This window comes from Megalobrama amblycephala, linkage group LG24 (genome assembly GCF_018812025.1).
Source record: "Megalobrama amblycephala isolate DHTTF-2021 linkage group LG24, ASM1881202v1, whole genome shotgun sequence".
NCBI lineage: Eukaryota > Metazoa > Chordata > Actinopteri > Cypriniformes > Xenocyprididae > Megalobrama > Megalobrama amblycephala.
In genome coordinates, this window is record NC_063067.1 from 31,917,146 (window position 1) to 31,937,458 (window position 20,313).

Genomic DNA, 20,313 nt, shown 5'->3' on the forward strand with positions numbered 1-20,313 from the left:
ATTAATTGAATTAAAACTGAAAGCGATATCTTATCAAATTGCTGAGATTTAGTAGTTATTCATTTAAGTGATTAGTCGACTAATATACATCATAATAATGAGCCTTTAATCACCAGTATATAACACATAGCCTAGTAAACGTAATGATTATGAATGTGGCGTAAAAAAATTAATAAACTTCTAAACATTTTAATAACTTATTGATAAACTAGTGTTGTGTGTGTTTTCGGCTGCAGAGATGATGCTGATTCGTCATCTCCGCAGTAGTGGACGTGCCTAAACGCACTTTTCATACAGATTACATAAGGGAATATTTAAAGTAGACATTTCAAGCTTTCCATATTTCTCATGTGTGTGAGGCAAGTATACACTGAGTTAATTTGTGGCGCACTCAAGTTCACTTGTTGAGACCGAGACGGCAGAAAGCGCATCCTGTTTGTTTTTATTATTTTTACAAAAGCACAGCGTTTTGTTGTTATTGTGAGTTTACAGAAATAAAAGCAAACCATTTACAGTTTCGAATGTTGGATTACTCTTATCTGAACAACCAAAAATGACAGAGTATTTTAAGTTAAATGCAAGTGATCGCACCGGCGCCTCCACGTCATGCAGTAAACACATTAATATGCACCAAATAAGTGCACATTTACCTAGGTTAAGACCGTGCGGACTTGTAAAGTTGCTACTACTTACATGTTTCAAGTGATAAGTCATATTTGAGGTTGATGAATGATAGGCGAATGTTTGGAATTCCTGCACTTAACGAACTGTCCGTCACAGACTGCGTGATTTTGCCACTTTCTGTGGAGTGTTTCTTTTTTTCTGTGACTAAAAGACTAAGACCAATTTTGGTTGACTAAGCCTCTTCTCGTCGACTATTAGGGGGCAGCCCAACTACATTCACACTTTCAGTTTTTGGGATTGACAACCGTGTTTACTTACAGGTATGAGTCTCGAAATGTCCCGTTCATACTGCAACTTACAGTAGCATCTCAAATACTGTCTGTATGAAACAAGCGTGCCACACAAGTCCTGAAAAGTGAAGCTAAAGCACCTTGATCGCCCCCAGATGGCTGGAAGCAGTATAGGTCATAAACTCCACCCTCTCCATGTAACGTAAAGGCATGTGAGACTAACTAAACAATCAAATTACACTTTAAACATTTTTTAAAGACATTTACAAAGATGATTTCTGTCATTTTAGGCAGATTTTATCACGCTGGTTAGATTCAAGTGTTTGTTCTTTAAATAAGTTTATAAAACAGTTAGTTCCTGTCCTTGATTCTGATTGGTCAATAGCTTTGTTTTATTCACGATAAAACACGACCGCTTCACCCAACTGTTCTGTGTATCACTATACTACACCTTTAGCAACCACTCTTAGCAACGTAAACTGTATGTTCTCACTTGATAATGTTCACTGAAGCTTACTGTATTATGTAGAAGAGTATTGTGAGAAAGAGATCGAGTGAGTGAGTTTATTACCTGCATTCAGATTTAGCATTTTCCTTCAGGTCAGTCCTATGTTCATAATAAAAAATCTGTTGCGATGTATTATCTTGTCCTTTTAACAGTTAAGGGGTTTTCCCGTGACTGACAGCGCTAGTCAAAGCATTTGTCAGTTGCGTCTTGTTCCGTGTTCACAACAATTCAGTCTTTTCAATGTAAAAGTCTTTGCTACTGACGGACACACTCTTTGCCGCCATCGAATGGTGTAATAATGTAACTTCCGTTGCTGTTCAGGGTCAGGGGCGGGACTTTGATATCACGGTTCCACTTTGCACTCACTACTGCGCAGACTCGGGCTCCAAGTTCGCTATGGGCAGAGTGAATATGAGGCATTTTCATAAGAAATGAAAAACGTCATATTGCTGTTCAAAATCACAATATATGACAAAACATTCACAGTATCACTTTTGGCCAATAATAAAAAGAAAAGTTACTAAAAACAGATTAAAGGTGCACTATGTAATATTTTCTGTCCGCTAGAGGTCACTAGAGGCCTATTCAAAACAATGGCGTAGCTTGATGACACCAAGTTTGAGCGCGGAATCTTGGGACATGTGGTCTTCATCTCATCGGCCAGTGGAAAATAATCGGGATAGGACTCGGGAAGAAATCATGTTCATGGATGCGATTATTAACGTTACTGTAGTATGAAGCAGAGCAGGAGCGAGTGTTGTGGAGCTGAACGAGGAGCTGGAGCGATTGATCAACACACGCCTCACAAGCAGCGGGACTTTTATTATGACACAGTCGCCGGCGCCGCTTCCGCTTTTCCGGTCATGAGTATGAGGTAACGCAGCTCTGTTTATCATATTAGATACATTTGAGAGTGTTGAAAATGATGTTATAACGTTACTCTGTGCGTTCGCTCGGCGGCTGCTGTGAGACACTGTTACACACTGCAGTAAGATAGATCGATTTTACAATATCATATTAAATGCTGGATGGCTTGTGTTGATAAATGGCATGCAATTTTAAAATGTATTGTATGATGGAGAAAATGCTGTATTACTGTTACTAAAAATAAAGCTGCATCTGATTATGCTATGTTAGCTACTTCACAAAATAGTGTTTTTCTCTGAGGCATGGTAAAGCATGGTACTCGCAAAAAATCAAGAAAATTAGATTTAAACAATGAGACTAAATGTGTTGAGCTATATAACAATAATTAGTTTTTGGTGTTTCCATGGTTTCTACAAAATAAAACCGGAAATCGAGGGTAACGCGGGTATGACGCAATTGACAGGCGACTCCTCACATGTCCCGGAGCCTTGGTTAAAATTGCAATTTTCTCACGATTTACAAATAGTTGGAAACATTTGGGATGTTGTAAGTACTCAAGTGAACAAAATATATGGTTTAGTGGATTTTGGATATTTCACTGCAAAATTCTTACATATTGCACCTTTAAATATCTTGTTTACCTGCATGCCATGTGACCAATAACTGAAATCAGAGAACTGTGAACATGTGTCATTAAATTGTTTAAATATTAACTTAAAATCTCAGTGTGTACTTCAAGTTAATATTTTATGCTGAGGGGTTTGGCTGACCAGAAAAAAAAAAAAAAAAGAAAAAAAAAAAGTTTGGAAACCCCTGCACTACCAAATGAAATCCTCTTGAATGCTCTACTGAAAGTGTTCTGCAGTTGTGCTGAATGGACAGATCTTCACAATGAACCGTAAAGTGAGGGAACCTGATCCTAAGGGCAGGTAACACCTGGTTTAAGAACAGACAACTCAAGCAAAGAGACAGAATGGGATGCCTGTATAAGTGCTCCAACAAATGATTAACTGAATTGTAAATGCTCAGAGGCAAAAGGAGAAATGAAACCCGTCAAGGGGCGTTGCTTTTTTTTTTTTTTTTGAATCTGAAGTTGTTGAAACTACAACAAACAAACAATGAAACTGAAGGAGAAATTTTAACTCAGTAGTACACTCACGAAGAATAACGAAACTGGGCACACGAAGCAAACAAAAGAAGCACTGGCTGTGAAAACCTAGGCAGCACTTTTGGGCATTATAGGTGCCTAAAAATACTGTCTAAGTAGGTACTTCACTAGGATGTGAGACACAACCACAATAACGCCTCCATGAGAGGATGCATGTGAGTCCCTGTTTAAACCTGCTGACCAAAATCAAACCACCCAGTTAGGGTTAACACTCAATTGAATGAGGTTTGACTGACAAACATTTTAATATATTCTGTATAATAACAGTGTGGAGGAAAAAATCAAGAGTCTGAATGGTGGATGCTTTTCTTTCGCTTTATTTATTCTAAATGTATTTATTTGATTCATTTTGGAAGAAAAATATGTATGTGTACGTATATTTGGTATAGATAAGATTGCATATGTACAGTACAAAAACATATTTTACACAAGCTGTGTTGATGTTTGTTGTTATGTTGAGTTAGATTGACGACAAAGACAGTCTTGAACTGAAGTTACTCGGGCTGTTTTTGTTCTGAACCAAAGGCACATGTTAGCCAGCTAACACTCCCATGAGGGCTTTAAATAGTGTCCTACGGCAATTACTGCGTGTTATGCAAGCCACCGACTCTGTTCAAGGCAAATTGCCTGTTATAAAATACTAAATAAATGGCGATAAAAGTGTGGAGAGCTGTGAATTAGCTGCTGCTCCTGTCTGCTCTCCAGCGCTGCCGTTAGTTGCGATAAGGCTAATAACTAGCAAATCAACCTCGCGTGTAAATTAGGAATAAACACAGAGAAAGAAACTTGATAAAAAAAGAATAAACTCACCGGGGATGAAATGGTTTCTCAACGGACAGAAATGAAAACTTTAGCGGTGACCGCGGAGCGAACTTTCGCGAGCTGTGAAGCGCAGTGCGTCGGTCTCCCATGAAGCTCGCGCAGCAGCGCGCTGGCCGACTCACCGCCGCGTGCAGCACAATGTAAACAAGCGTATTCATCCGCAGTGCGCGTCCCTGGGACTACTTCACGAACCACGCGACCAGCTTTTGCGCGTTTACGTGGCCGTTTACAGCGAGGGTTGAATTATAAACGTTAAACAAGATTAATTGGATAAAGTTAGTGTGTGAATCGTAATTTTTGTCGTACGTTTGAGAGTAGCGTAGAGGCGTGACGTCACGTCCACCTGCTGAGGGCTGGAGTGATTCGCCGCTCAAGGAGCGAGGAACAAATACTGGATCCTTCTGTGATGAATCACTCAATAACATGATAAAAGCTTCCACAAATCTGTTGAAATGTGAATTAACTATATGTATTGTGGATGCGAACGAGTGAAGATGTGAAAATGCGTTTAAAGGGTGTGCAGCGCCACCTTGTGGTGAACAGATGTGTGCACAAGTACAGGATACTTCATCCCAGGTGAAGAAAGTGCATTGCTATAATATACTTAAAGTGCATTATTTTCGTGCACTAATTTTATACTTAAATAATATACTAAAAATTCTTCTTTAGTACTATTTAAGAACATCTAAGTGTACTCAACTGTGCTATTTTGAGACAGCATGAAATATGAACTAAAATGTGCATTTAATATACTATCTCTATATTTAAATATTTTTTTAAATACAGAGATAGTATATTAAATGCACATTTTAGTTCATATTTCATGCTGTCTCAAAATAGCACAGTTGAGTACACTTATATGTTCTTAAGATGATCTTAAGAAGTACTAAAGAAGAATTTTTAGTATATTAAGTACAAAATTAGTGCACGAAAATAGAGCACTTTAAATACATTATAGAAGTGTACTTTTTGCAGACTGCAGTACTTCATAACATGCAGCTGAAATAAATAACGCCAATACTCTTACTTCGAATTCTGCTTCGTATTTATTCAATATTTCAAAACCTATAAGCAAAAGAAAAGAAAGAAAAAACTAATAATATAACTGATTAAATACAGAGATAAACAAAACATTCTATGGGTGAAACCCTGGGAGAACACAAGGCACCATTCCATAAGATTGACAATCAGTTCGAGGTTTCATATCCTGATTGGGAGCCTGGAAAACCGACACAAATGCTCCAAAAAATAAAAAAAAAATCCAAAAATCCACCTCAGTACTCGCATATCTCATTTAGAGATCAGTGGTAGGAAAAGGCTGAAAGGTCAGCTGCATGTACAGGTTATTTTGCACATCCCTGTCCATATGAAGGACAAACTCATAATTGTGCTTTTTAGTGCATTAAGAGACCCGGTTCATGATGCAGGTCTTTTTGGGCATTCGACTCGACAAACCTAAATAAAATCGGCACACGGCATCATGACAAACACTGGTAAAGACAAACATAAGGTTGTAACTCCCTCTATGCGAGTGCAGAAGGATGCAGGACGTGATAAATTATAACACAGGAGAACAGAAAGGAAATATCTTTGGTACTGAAAAACTAAAAAATATATGCTCTGATGATTACACAGGTCATTTTCAGTTACATCATTTGACAGTATCTACACTAGCCCCTCTCGACTCGATCCATCCATCCAAACACAATAAAACAAACTACAATAATAAGCACTCTGAAAAAGACACAGTGTGATTATACTGAACAAAAAGGCAGTTAGGAGCAAATGCATAAGTAAAAAAAAAAAAACTTATATTAAGCATTTGGACTATTCTGACGAAGACAAGACACTTATGGGGTAAAGGGCTAAAGTTATTAACATATCAACCACAACGCAGTAAACCAAAAAAAAAAAGAGAGAGAGAAGTTCAACAGTGCTCTGACGCATTTCTAAAACAGTTTTCATATACATAAAATACTACAAGAGGAGGTCAGTTTTCTAAATCATAAAAGCAAAGCCGTTTGCAAGATGCAAGATTTTACCCTCATGTGATTAATTCAGTTTTTATTTAAATGTACTTAAATATTCAGTTTAAGGTGAATACGAGGAATTGCATATGCATTTTGCTGTATATCCAAGATTGTGTTACACCCACTTACATTTGCTCTGAATTCATTAACCTCCAAGCCAGAAGAGAAATGTGCAATACTTTTGCATAAAAGATAGTTTCCCAGAAACACATTAAGCTTAGCCTCGGACTTTTCTAAGTTTAAGGTTCTGCCTAATGTGCGTCTAAGAAAAACAGCCCTAAGAGTTTGATCCTAATGGACGCTCTAACTCTGCAAATAAAATGTCTAACACATCGAGTATATATTCTGACGAGCAGTAACTGTCACTGGACTGCACATTTGATCAATAAACCTAGAAATAGTGGGGAAACGATAACAATCGGCAACACTGCTCCGTTGTGATGATTTATATTACATATGCTACTGCTATGTGATCTTAATTGATATCGCCTAAATATCTGGTATGAGAAAACTCCTCACGAAAAGCATGGAGGGATCATCTGCAACGCTTACAACTTAAAAACAGGGCTGTAACATTCCCTATGATATGAAAGAACTGCAAAAACCAAGAGTTCTGTTCGCCCAGGAGGGATTCTGTTTTCCGTTTTCAGTCCATTCTCTAGGATCAGTCCAAAAAGAGGGAAAAACGTGATGAATGTGCAAAAGCTCGCTAATGTCTTGAGCGCCCACCTTCGAATGCATGGTGCTCCTCGTGTGCTGAAAAGAAAAAGATTTAAATGTGTCAACCGACAGTACAATCTGAATGAAAAACGTATAACATTGTATCAAACATGAATGAACGGTATTAGGGTTTTATAGGAACTAATCTAATGTTACTAATCTCATGCATCTAATGTTATAAGAATAAACTGTGAGCGCAGCACGGACAGTGCGACATGCAGTGAGAAGAATGTAAACCACTGACACTTACGTTTATAAAATACTGCTTTAAAAGATATCTGTGGAAGAAGTTCGTAGATTCTTCCTAAAACGTTTGCCTCATTGGCAAAAGAGGCGTTTCCATTCCAGACCTGAACCACATCTTCTCGTTCTCTCACACTGACACTTACTCCTACAACTTCATCCTCTAAAAGACATACAAATATTATTGTTCTTTAATAATTCTTATTCGTTTTAATTTAACCCTCTGGTGCTCTTTGGTCACTTTTGATAAAAAAAATAAAATAAAATATATATATATATATATATATATATATATATATATATATATATATATATATATATATATATATATAATATAATATAATATATATATATATATATAATATACCAGTCAAAAGTTTGGAAACATTACTATTTTTAATGTTTTTGAACGAAGACTCTTATGCTCATTAAGGCTGCATTTATTTCATAATAAATACAGAAAAAAACAATAATATTGTGAAATATTATTTCAATTCAAAATTATGGTTTTCCATTTTAATATACTTTAAAATATAATTTATTTCTGTGATCAAAGCTGCGAATTTTCAGCATCATTACTCCAGTCTTCAGTGTCACATGATCCTTCAGAAATCATTCTGATATGATGATTTGATGCTCAGTTATTATCAATGTTGGAAACAGTTGTGCTGCTTAATATTATTTTATAACCTGTGATCCTTTTTTTCAGGATTCATTGATGAATAAAAAGTTAAAAAGAACAGCATTTATTTAAAATATAAATCTGTTCTAATAATATAAATCTTTACTATCACTTTTTATCAATTTAACACATCCGTGCTGAATAAAAGTAATAATTTCTTTCAAAAAAAAAGAAAGAAAAACAATTACTGACCCCAAACTTTTGAACGGTAGTGTATATTGTTACAAAAGAGTTATATTTTAAATAAATAATGATATTTCTTAACTTTTTATTCATCAAAGAATCCTGAAAAAGGATCACAGGTTATAAAATAATATTAAGCAGCACAACTGTCTCCAATATTGATAATAAATCATCATATTAGATGATTTCTGAAGCTCTTATTTAGAAGGCGGGACTTATTCCACCATATTGTGGGTTGCACTTTCTCCCATTCAAAACAATACGAGTGACGCGTCTCGTGTTATTCTATAGTCTTTGAAGACACTGACTTTTTTGACTGAAAAAAAAAAAAAACGTGGACATTTCAAAAAGGTTAAATAGTCCTAAAAAAATAGACACACTTATACTCCTCGCAGTCAAAAATGACTACTATAGAAATTAATGGAAAATTAAAAAAAAAATAATAATAATAAAAAACAGACTTTTTTTTGGAGGGTACAATCTGCAAATCAGCCATGATGCAGAACAACAACAACAACAACAACAACAAAAAAAAAATCAACTAAGCAATGAATGGGTTAATTTAAAAAAATAAATAAATAAAAAATAAATAATTAACTGTATTGTAAAAATTGTGGAAAAAAATGAATCATAATTATTGCATAAACATTATTTAGTACCATAAAATTCCCTCAGAATACAAATTAAATAAAAATATTATTGAACAAAATAGAAATTTGAGGTTTTCGGCTACTAATGAGGAGCACCAGAGGGTTAAATGTTATCAATAAAATAAACAAGTAATAGAAATAACTGAATAAAACTTATTTCTACACTCACCTGATGCACAATAATCAGTGAATTGTTCACCAATCGTAGCCAACAGCAGCTCTTTCCACACAGCTGTCTGTGAGAAAAATGGATACGGGCAAAAATTACAATCTGGCAGCGATAAAACACACTAGAAAGTATAGGAAAATGCTGAATTTGTGTAGTATGAATTTTATGCATTTACATTATGCAGTCTAACAGTCAAAGTGCTTTAGGCCTGAAGTGACAGACTTACTGTGCTCTCCTTTGGCACTTTCATTTTCCAAACACCTCCCTTTGCATTGCTTTCCTCTTCCCTGTGTTGATATAGAAAACAATATATTTAACAATATGGTTTATGTGAAGCACTTCAAAGACATTTCCAAAACTAAGGACAAATATATGGATAAAATATACACTATTGGTAAAAAGTTTGGCGTTGGTAAAAATGTTATTCTAATATGATGCTCAAAAAAAATTTCTTATTATCAATGTTGAAAACAGTTGTGCTGCTTAATATGTTTGTGGAAACATTTTGTTTAAGATCATTTGATGAATAGAAAGTATAAAAACCAAAATCTTTTGACATTATAAATGTCTTTTACAGACACTTTTGATCAATTTAATGCATCCTTGCTGAATAAAAGTAATTAATTGGCTAAATTCTTTTACATAAAAATCAAACTCACCACAGTGGTCTTCTTTCTCCTCGCATTAAGTGATAGCTACACCTCAGAGGAAGGCAGGACACAGAAGGGATGTTGTTGTACACACTCCAGAAACTCTGTATGCAATGACAAAGAGGTGATGCACAATGTATGGGTTTATATTATATATATATATATATATATAATATATAGCAATATATTTATTATCAGTACAAATATTAAAAAACATCAGTAATTTATGAAAGCTTGTTTCCACCACTACATAAAAAATAAAAAAGGTAATTGCGACTTTTTAACTCACAATTCTGACTTTTTTTCTCAGAATTGTAAGACTTAAACTTGCAATTGAGAGTTATAAAATCAGAATTGCGTGATATAAAGTCAGAATTGTGTGATTTAAAGTCAGAACTGGTGAAATAAAGTCAGAATTGCCTGATTTAACGTCAGAATTGCCTGATTTAAAGTCAGAATTGCCTGATTTAAAGTCAGAATTGCCTGATTTAAAGTCAGAATTGCGTGATTTAAAGTCAGAATTGCCTGATATAAAGTCAGAATTGCCTGATATAAAGTCAGAATTGCGTTATTTAAAGTCAGAATTGCCTGATTTAAAGTCAGAATTGCGTGATATAAAGTCAGAATTGCCTGATTTAAAGTCAGAATTGCCTGATATAAAGTCAGATGATAAAGTCAGAATTACCTGATTTAAAGTAAGAATTGCCTGATTTAAAGTCAGAATTGCCTGATTAAAGTCAGAATTGCCTGATTTAAAGTCAGAATTGCCTGATTTAACGTCAGAATTGCCTGATTTAAAGTCAGAATTGCTGATATAAATCAGAATTGTGTGATTTAAAGTCAGAGTTGCCTGATTTAAAGTCAGAATTGCCTGATCAGAATAAAATCAGAATTGCGTGATTAAAGTCAGAATTGCGTGATTTTAGAATTGTGTGATTTAAAGTCAGAATTGTGTGATTTAAAGTCAGAATTGCCTGATTTAAAGTCAGAATTGCCTGATTTAAAGTCAGAATTGCCTGATTTAACGTCAGAATTGCCTGATTTAAAGTCAGAATTGCCTGATATAAAATCAGAATTGTGTGATATAAAATCAGAATTGTGTGATTTAAACTCAGAATTGCGTGATTTAGTCAGAATTGCCTGATTTAAAGTCAGAATTGCCTGATTTAAAGTCAGAATTGCCTGATTTAAAGTCAGAATTGCCTGATTTAAGGTCAGAATTGCGTGATATAGTCAGAATTGCCTGATTTAAAGTCAGAATTGCGTGGTATAAAGTCAGAATTGCCTGATTTAAAGTCAGAATTGCGTGATATAAAGTCAGAATTGCCTGATTTAAAGTCAGAATTGCCTGATATAAAATCAGAATTGTGTGATTTAAAGTCAGAATTGTGTGATTTAAAGTCAGAATTGCCTGATTTAAAGTCAGAATTACCTGATTTAAAGTCAGAATTGCCTGATTTAACGTCAGAATTGCCTGATTTAAAGTCAGAATTGTCTGATATAAAATCAGAATTGCCTGATTTAACGTCAGAATTGCCTGATTTAACGTCAGAATTGCCTGATTTAAAGTCAGAATTGCCTGATATAAAATCAGAATTGTGTGATTTAAAGTCAGAATTGTGTGATTTAAAGTCAGAATTGCGTGATATAATGTCAGAATTGCCTGATTTAAAGTCAGAATTGCCTGATTTAAAGTGATTTAAAGTCAGAATTGCCTGATTTAAAGTCAGAATTGCGTGATATAGTCAGAATTGCCTGATTTAAAGTCAGAATTGCCTGATTTAAAGTCAGAATTGCGTGATATAGTCAGAATTGCCTGATTTAAAGTCAGAATTGCCTGACTTAAAGTCAGAATTGCATGATATTAAGTCAGAATTGTCTGATTTAAAGTCAGAATTGCGTGATTTAAAAGTCAAAATTGTGAGATATAAAGTCAGAATTGCGTGATATAAAGTAAAAATTGTGATATAAAGTCAGAATTGCGTAATATTAGGTCAGAATTGCCTGACTTAAAGTCAGAATTGCATGATATTAAGTCAGAATTGTCTGATTTAAAGTCAGAATTGTGAGATATTAAGTCAGAATTGCGTGATATAAAGTCAGAATTGTTTGATACAAAGTCAGAATTGCCTGATTTAAAGTCAGAATTGCCTGATTTAAAGTCAGAATTGTGTGATATAAAGTCAGAATTGCCTGATTTAAAGTCAGAATTGCCTGACTTAAAGTCAGAATTGTGAGATATAAAGTCAGAATTGCCTGATTTAAAGTCAGAATTGCCTGACTTAAAGTCAGAATTGCCTGATTTAAAGTCAGAATTGCGATATAAAGTCAGAATTGCCTGATTTAAAGTCAGAATTGCCTGACTTAAAGTCAGAATTGCCTGACTTAAAGTCAGAATTGCCTGACTTAAAGTCAGAATTGCCTGACTTAAAGTCAGAATTGTGAGATATAAAGTCAGAATTGCCTGATTTAAAGTCAGAATTGCGTGATATAAAGTCAGAATTGCGATATAAAGTCAGAATTGCCTGACTTAAAGTCAGAATTGCATGATATTAAGTCAGAATTATCTGATTTAAAGTCAGAATTGTGAGATATTAAGTCAGAATTGCGTGATATAAAGTCAGAATTGTTTGATATAAAGTCAGAATTGCCTGATTTAAAGTCAGAATTGCGATATAAAGTCAGAATTGCCTGATTTAAAGTCAGAATTGCCTGACTTAAAGTCAGAATTGCCTGACTTAAAGTCAGAATTGCCTGACTTAAAGTCAGAATTGCGTGATAAGTCAGAATTGCCTGATATAAAGTCAGAATTGCCTGATTTAAAGTCAGAATTGCGTGATATAAAGTCAGAATTGCGATATAAAGTCAGAATTGCCTGACTTAAAGTCAGAATTGCATGATATTAAGTCAGAATTATCTGATTTAAAGTCAGAATTGTGATATATTAAGTCAGAATTGCGTGATATAAAGTCAGAATTGTGAATAAAGTCAGAATTTGATATAAAGTCAGAATTGCCTGATTTAAAGTCAGAATTGCGTGATATAAAGTCAGAATTGCGATATAAAGTCAGAATTGCCTGATTTAAAGTCAGAATTGCCTGATTTAAAGTCAGAATTGTGTGATATAAAGTCAGAATTGCCTGATTTAAAGTCAGAATTGTGAGATATAAAGTCAGAATTGCCTGATTTAAAGTCAGAATTGCATGATATAAAGTCAGAATTGCGATATAAAGTCAGAATTGCCTGATTTAAAGTCAGAATTGTGTGATATAAAGTCAGAATTGCCTGATTTAAAGTCAGAATTGCCTGACTTAAAGTCAGAATTGTGAGATATAAAGTCAGAATTGCCTGATTTAAAGTCAGAATTGCGATATAAAGTCAGAATTGCGATATAAAGTCAGAATTGCGATATAAAGTCAGAATTGCCTGACTTAAAGTCAGAATTGCATGATATTAAGTCAGAATTGTCTGATTTAAAGTCAGAATTGTGAGATATTAAGTCAGAATTGCGTGATATAAAGTCAGAATTGTTTGATATAAAGTCAGAATTGCCTGATTTAAAGTCAGAATTGCGTGATATAAAGTCAGAATTGCGATATAAAGTCAGAATTGCCTGATTTAAAGTCAGAATTGCCTGATTTAAAGTCAGAATTGTGTGATATAAAGTCAGAATTGCCTGATTTAAAGTCAGAAAGTCAGAATTGAGATATAAAGTCAGAATTGCCTGATTTAAAGTCAGAATTGCGTGATATAAAGTCAGAATTGCGATATAAAGTCAGAATTGCCTGATTTAAAGTCAGAATTGCCTGACTTAAAGTCAGAATTGTGAGATATAAAGTCAGAATTGCCTGATTTAAAGTCAGAATTGCGATATAAAGTCAGAATTGCCTGATTTAAAGTCAGAATTGCGTGATATAAAGTCAGAATTGCCTGATTTAAAGTCAGAATTGCCTGATATAAAATCAGAATTGTGTGATTTAAAGTCAGAATTGCCTGATTTAACGTCAGAGTTGCCTGATTTAAAGTCAGAATTGCCTGATATAAAATCAGAATTGCGTGATTTAAAGTCAGAATTGCGTGATTTAAAGTCAGAATTGTGTGATTTAAAGTCAGAATTGCGTGATTTAGTCAGAATTGCCTGATTTAAAGTCAGAATTGCCTGATTTAAAGTCAGAATTGCGTGATATAAAGTCAGAATTGCCTGATTTAAAGTCAGAATTGCCTGATTTAAGGTCAGAATTGCGTGATATAGTCAGAATTGCCTGATTTAAAGTCAGAATTGCGTGGTATAAAGTCAGAATTGCCTGATTTAAAGTCAGAATTGCGTGATATAAAGTCAGAATTGCCTGATTTAAAGTCAGAATTGCCTGATATAAAATCAGAATTGTGTGATTTAAAGTCAGAATTGCCTGTGTGATTTAAAGTCAGAATTGCCTGATTTAAAGTCAGAATTGCCTGATTTAAAGTCAGAATTGCCTGATTTAAAGTCAGAATTACCTGATTTAAAGTCAGAATTGCCTGATTTAACGTCCGAATTGCCTGATTTAAAGTCAGAATTGTCTGATATAAAATCAGAATTGCCTGATTTAACGTCAGAATTGCCTGATTTAACTATAAAGTCAGAATTGCCTGATTTAAAGTCAGAATTGCCTGATATAAAGTCAGAATTGCCTGATATAAAATCAGAATTGTGTGATTTGAAGTCAGAATTGTGTGATTTAAAGTCAGAATTGCGTGATATAGTCAGATTTGCCTGATTTAAAGTCAGAATTGCCTGATTTAAAGTCAGAATTGCCTGATTTAAAGTCAGAATTGCGTGATATAGTCAGAATTGCCTGATTTAAAGTCAGATTGCCTAAAGTCAGAATTGCCTGATTTAAAGTCAGAATTGCGTGATATAGTCAGAATTGCCTGACTTAAAGTCAGAATTGCATGATATTAAGTCAGAATTGTCTGATTTAAAGTCAGAATTGTGAGATATTAAGTCAGAATTGCGTGATATAAAGTAAAAATTGTGATATAAAGTCAGAATTGCGTAATATTAGGTCAGAATTGCCTGACTTAAAGTCAGAATTGCATGATATTAAGTCAGAATTGTCTGATTTAAAGTCAGAATTGTGAGATATTAAGTCAGAATTGCGTGATATAAAGTCAGAATTGTTTGATATAAAGTCAGAATTGCCTGATTTAAAGTCAGAATTGAGTGATATAAAGTCAGAATTGCGATATAAAGTCAGAATTGCCTGATTTAAAGTCAGAATTGCGTGATATAAAGTCAGAATTGCCTGATTTAAAGTCAGAATTGCCTGATTTAAAGTCAGAATTGCCTGATTTAAAGTCAGAATTGCCTGATATAAAGTCAGAATTGCCTGATTTAAAGTCAGAATTGCCTGATTTAAAGTCAGAATTGTGTGATTTAAAGTCACTGAAATGTTAGCCTCCAAATCTGCATATTTCACAATGAAAACACCATATAAACGGAAATAACACTACACCTTCATAGATATTAAAACAACTCATTTTTTTTAGGCTGATCCGGCAAAACGTACATTTTGTGCTCACAAAGCAACTGTAAATGGCAATTAAAAAATACTTATAGTATTATAGCAGTACCTGTACAGTGTGGACGGTATATATCTTTTTCAAATTTGATTCACACTCTGCTGCCGTTGTACCTGGTAATGACCTGGAAGATAAATAAAGTACAATTACAAGATGTATGCTGATAAATAGCTTTAAAAGAATAAAAATGAAAATTGTATCACCATTTTCTCACCCTCATGTCATTCCAAACCTGTATGACTTTCTGTCTTCTGTGGAACAAAGGTGAATTTCTGAGTAATATTATCAAAAGAGTGGCCAGGATAATGAAAGTGATGCTGTGGTGCTGTCAAGCTTCAAAAATGACAGCTGGCTGCTGTGAAGAGCGGTGCGATTTGTCATTTTGGAGCTTGACAGCCTCATAATATGTGATAAAGAGCGGTTCTGTCAGGTCATGACATCCTTCAGAAATTCACCTTTTGTGATCCACGGACAAAAGAACATCATACAATTTTGCAATGACATGAGGGAGAGCAAATAACAACAGAATTTTAACTTTTAGGTGAACTATCCCATTTGTGCAACACTAAGCTACACACATCTGTGTCATAAATCAGATTCATAGAGGTGTTATCTTCCGTCTTATGTCAAGTGCAGTGCTTGTGATCATGTAATGCGAGAACTCAAGCATTTCACAATCGTTATGGCAACCAAATGTCAGTCAGACAGTAAACAGGACTTCAACCCTTTGAAAATCATTACCGAAAGACAATTTTACAGAAGAGAAGCTTAAGAAAAAAGAAACTACATTATCAAAAGTTTACAGTGATATATCAGTGTAAATGAAATTTTATGCAGATCAACAATCAACTTAGATGTGGCCATTTCACAATCTCAAGTTATTTAGCATTGACAGTGTCCTACATTTTAAAAATCTCTCAAAAACAAAAGTTAACTGGGCTCATGACAGAGCCTTGAGGTGCACCCTTACCATATTACACTGTTATATGGTTCAGAGAGCTTTAGAAAGGACATGAGATCTGATATTAAATAACAACCATGACCTACAGGTGACTCGACCTACTTTACCAAGTTGTTATAGCAGCTCTGCGATATGGAAAACACAAAGCTTGCATCCACTAAATTCACTTGAACCATGTAATAGTGTTAGATGTGCTCGTTTAGACTCTGAAAAAAAGAGCCAGGTTAACTATAGAAGAAAAAAGAGAAATATAAATCTCGGGCCTTTCTTGACAGGCTTGTGAATGTAGAGTCTAATCCATTATAGCAGTAATATGGCAACATCATCGTACCGATCCAGCCAGAAGGTCCAGGGCGAGTGGAGAGGCAGAGAGGTGCCGTCCTCGACGCTGTTGGTGATGTTTTCCAGCTCTCGCTCGTCGATGTGGATGTTGTTTTCTGTGGAGTTCACTGGGCTGCTTTGTCTCGCCGTGTTCAGCTGCAGGTTTGGGGCTGCAGGAACCGCCATTTTTCGCTTTATTACCTCTAATCGATGTGTGAGTGTTTTGCTGGGAGTTCTATATTAACCTCCACATCCAAAGATAGGCAGGTTATTGATGCTGACTCATTTGCCGTTTGGCCGGCTGGACTTGCCGCGTCACCGACACAACAACAACAGAGTCGGACTGGAGAGTGAAGTCAGGCACAGCGCCCTCTGTCTCAGTTACACTTCAAAATAAAAGCATACAGATATATTTTAATAGAATTGGTCTAATTTGTAAAACCAATTCATTTCAATTCAGCTTATTCATTTGCTGGTGCTAGCTGGTTGAGCATCTTGGACCAGCAAAAAAAGTGTTTAACTAAAAACACTTGAAATAAAGCCAAAATAAAATATACGTTATTAAATATTATTTGAATAACTTATAAAAAAGACTTTAGTGAAAATGAGTTAAAAGGTTAGTTCACCCAAAAACGAAAATACTGTCATTAATTACTCACCCTCATGTCGTTCCACACCCATATAACATTCGTTTATCTTCAGAACACAAATTAAGATATTTTTGATGAAGATCCATTGGAGCGTTATGAATCTTTTGTGTCGAATCAGCTGTTCGGAGCGCCAAAGTCACGTGATTTCAGCAGTTTGGCGGTTTGACACGCGATCCGAATCATGATTCGACACAAAAGATTCATAACGAATCATGATTCGACATACTGATTCATAACGCTCCGAAGCTTCCTGAAGCAGTGTTTTGAAATCGTACATCACTATATAAGTCGTTATTTTGTTTTTTTGGCGCACCAAAAATATTCTCGTCACTTTATATTATTAATATTGAATCACTGTACTCATATGAACTGATTTAAATATGTTTTTAGTACATTAATGGATCTTGAGAGCGGAAATGTCATTGCTCCCTATGAAGGCCTCACGGAGCCATCAGATTTCAACAAAAATATCTTAATTTGTGTTACGAAGATGAACGAAGGTCTTACGGGTGTGAAACAGCATGAGGGCGAGTAATAAATGACAAAATTTTCATTTTTGGGTAAACTAACGCTTTAAGATAATGTCATCTTGGCACCTAAATTAAATAAAATAATTAAATTAAATCAAATAAATAAAAAATAATAAAAATGACAAAAACAAATAACTAAAAATTAAAATAAAATTTAAATGAAAACTGAAAAAAAAATCAAAATATTAAGTTTATAAATAATACTAAAATAACACCAAGCCAGTTTGCTGCTTTGACCAGATTAAAGTCACCATGAAATCAATTTTGACAATTCTTGTTTTTTTATGGAATATTGCAGTATTTATTATAAATGATATATTCACGCACATTTAAAAAAAAATCATGTGCCCTCATAATCTTTAGTCAAAAAAATTAGTTCCCCTCCCTCTTTCAGCGACATCTCTTCTCCGATGACATTTACTGCTGCGAGGGCGGGACAACCTGTCACTCACATGAGATCGACCAATAGTAAAGCACAACCATCCAATCAATTTCTGACGGACAAAATCAAGCCTCGCCTTACATTTTTTTGCATGTTCAAGAAGTTGTTTCACTCTGACATACACTATATTGCTGAAAGTATTGGGACACCCCTCCAAATCATTGAATTCAGGTGTCCCAATCACTTCCATGGCCACAGGTGTATAAAATCAAACATTAGGCATGCAGACTGCTTCTACAAACATTTGTGAAAGAATGGGTCGCTCTCAGGAGCTCAGTGAATTCAAGCGTGGTACCGTGATAGGTTGCCACCTGTGCAATAAGTCCATTTGTGAAATTTCCTCACTACTAAATATTCCACAGTCAACTGTTAGTGGTATCATAACAAAGTGGAAGCAATTGGGAACAACAGCAACTCAGCCATGAAGTGGTTCGGCCACGTAAAATATCAGAGTCAGGGCATGCGCATGTGCAGTGCAGTGCATTCTGTGCGCAGAAGTCTCAAACTCAATAGCTACAGACCTCCAGACTTCATGTGGCCTTCAGATTAGCTGAAGAACAGTGCGTAGAGAGCTTCATGGAATGGGTTTCCATGGCCGAGCAGCTGCATCCAAGCCTTACATCACCAAGTGCAATGCAAAGCGTCAGATGCAGTGGTGTAAAGCACGCCGTCACTGGACTCTAGAGCAGTGGAGACATGTTCTCTGGAGTTACCAATCACGCTTCTCTGTCTGGCAATCCGATGGACAAGTCTGGGTTTGGCAGTTGTCAGGAGAACGGTACTTGCCTGACTGCATTGTGCCAAGTGTAAATTTGGTGGAGGGGGATTATGGTGTGGGGTTGTTTTTCAGGGGTTGGGTTTGACCCTTAGTTCCAGTGAAAGGAACTCTTAATGTTTCAGCATACCAAGACATTTTGGACAATTTCATGCACCCAACTTTGTGGGAACAGTTTGGGGATGGCCCCTTCCTGTTCCAACATGGAAGGGGCCATAAGGACATGGATGAGTGAGTTTGGTGTGGAGGAACTTGACTGGCCTGCACAGAGTCCTGACCTCAACCTGACAGAACACCTTGGAATGAATTAGAGCGGAGACTGTGAGCCAGGCCTTCTCACCAACATCACTGCCTGACCTCACAAATGCACTTCTAGAAGAAATGGTCAAAAATTCCCATAAACACACTCCTAAACCTTGTGGAAAGCCTTCCCAGAAGAGTTAATAGCTGTAATAGCTGCAAAGGGTGGGCCAACTCCATATTAAACCCTACGGATTAAGAATGGGATGTCATTAAAGTTCATGTGCATGTAAACGTCGATGTCCCAAAACTTTTGGCAATATAGTGTGTCACAATAGGGAAGAAAAGACTATAACAACTTACATTTCATGTTGTTTTAAGGTGGTATAGGTATTTTATTGGAGCATGGTAGCTGCTAATGACCAGTTCAAACCAGCTCGAAACTAGCTATTATGTTCCAAACAAAGCTAACACCAGAGGGTGGATAAGACATGTTACTGTATCAACATCCTTTGTTTGCCCTCCAATTTAAAGGTTAGGGGATTGGAATTTCAATTAATTGTTGTTCCAGTAATTAAAAGGAACAACAAGTGAGGAATATGTCTTTTCAAAATCAAGCTGTGCAGGTTTGCTCAAGATGGAGATAGATTCAATGTATGTCTTGCTTCAGGCAGTGGGGTCATGTACAGATGCCTAAACAACATCATTAAGTGTATTTCAGTTGGGGGAATGAAGTCGATTTATCCTAAATAAAGACTAGATGATTAAGAGATGCTATAAATTTTAGTATGCATCAGATGCAAGCAACATTGAATGAGTATAGAGCTCTATTAACAGTTAATCAAATTTGTGAAAGGGCTTGTGTGATTATGTGCACCCACCTTAAAGTCACAATGAAACCGAAGTAGAGACAGATCTGAGTTTAATGGATTATCAGGGAAAAAAGTAGAGTGGGGACTTGGTTCTGTGCATCAGTTGTTGATTGGATGTTGAGATGGTGCTAAAGAGTGGAGGCAGATGAATGTGAGCTTGCAGGGGCGAGGTTTACGTGGACTAAACGATTAGGGAAATTCTGCGTACGTCACTAGAGAGAAGTCTGTTTTTTCACCAGAAGGTACAGTTTTGACATTTTAATTAAAAATTAAGGTAAAAAAATAAAATATAATAAATTACAGATCAGGCTTAACATTATGACCACCTTCCTAATATTGTGATGGTCCTCCTTT

The 20,313-nt window shown here is 35.4% G+C and overlaps 2 protein-coding genes across 5 annotated transcripts in view; both read right to left on the bottom strand.

The window, feature by feature from the left end:
* The window catches only part of foxp1a (forkhead box P1a), a 52,516-nt gene extending 47,996 nt beyond the window's left edge, over positions 1 to 4,520 (bottom strand). The window contains exon 1 of one of the 4 annotated variants that reach the window (XM_048177607.1): positions 4,268 to 4,520. The gene's annotated coding sequence lies outside the window, so the exon portion shown is untranslated. The remainder of the gene's footprint in view (positions 1 to 4,267) is intronic. The other 3 variants (XM_048177606.1, XM_048177605.1, XM_048177604.1) reach the window with 3 other exon arrangements.
* A 786-nt stretch (positions 4,521 to 5,306) lies between these two features.
* Positions 5,307 to 16,832, bottom strand: eif4e3 (eukaryotic translation initiation factor 4E family member 3). Its single transcript, XM_048178117.1, has 7 exons — positions 16,461 to 16,832; positions 15,220 to 15,292; positions 9,616 to 9,710; positions 9,183 to 9,243; positions 8,957 to 9,023; positions 7,280 to 7,435; positions 5,307 to 7,065 (listed from the first exon to the last, which is right to left on the bottom strand). Exons 1-7 carry the CDS (start codon positions 16,634 to 16,636, stop codon positions 7,019 to 7,021), a joined length of 675 nt encoding a protein of 224 aa, XP_048034074.1. The 5' UTR covers positions 16,637 to 16,832; the 3' UTR covers positions 5,307 to 7,018.
* Positions 16,833 to 20,313: the final 3,481 nt, after the last annotated feature.

Excerpts from the sequence above, each read along its gene's own strand:
- eif4e3 (XM_048178117.1), bottom strand. The coding sequence starts at position 16,636 with ATGGCGGTTCCTGCAGCCCCAAACCTGCAGCTGAACACGGCGAGACAA. Across the intron at positions 9,024-9,182 it reads AAGTGCCAAAGGAGAGCACA|ACAGCTGTGTGGAAAGAGCT; the intron begins GTAAGTCTGTCA and ends TTTTTCTCACAG. Across the intron at positions 7,066-7,279 it reads TAAAGCAGTATTTTATAAAC|CACACGAGGAGCACCATGCA; the intron begins GTAAGTGTCAGT and ends TTTTCTTTTCAG.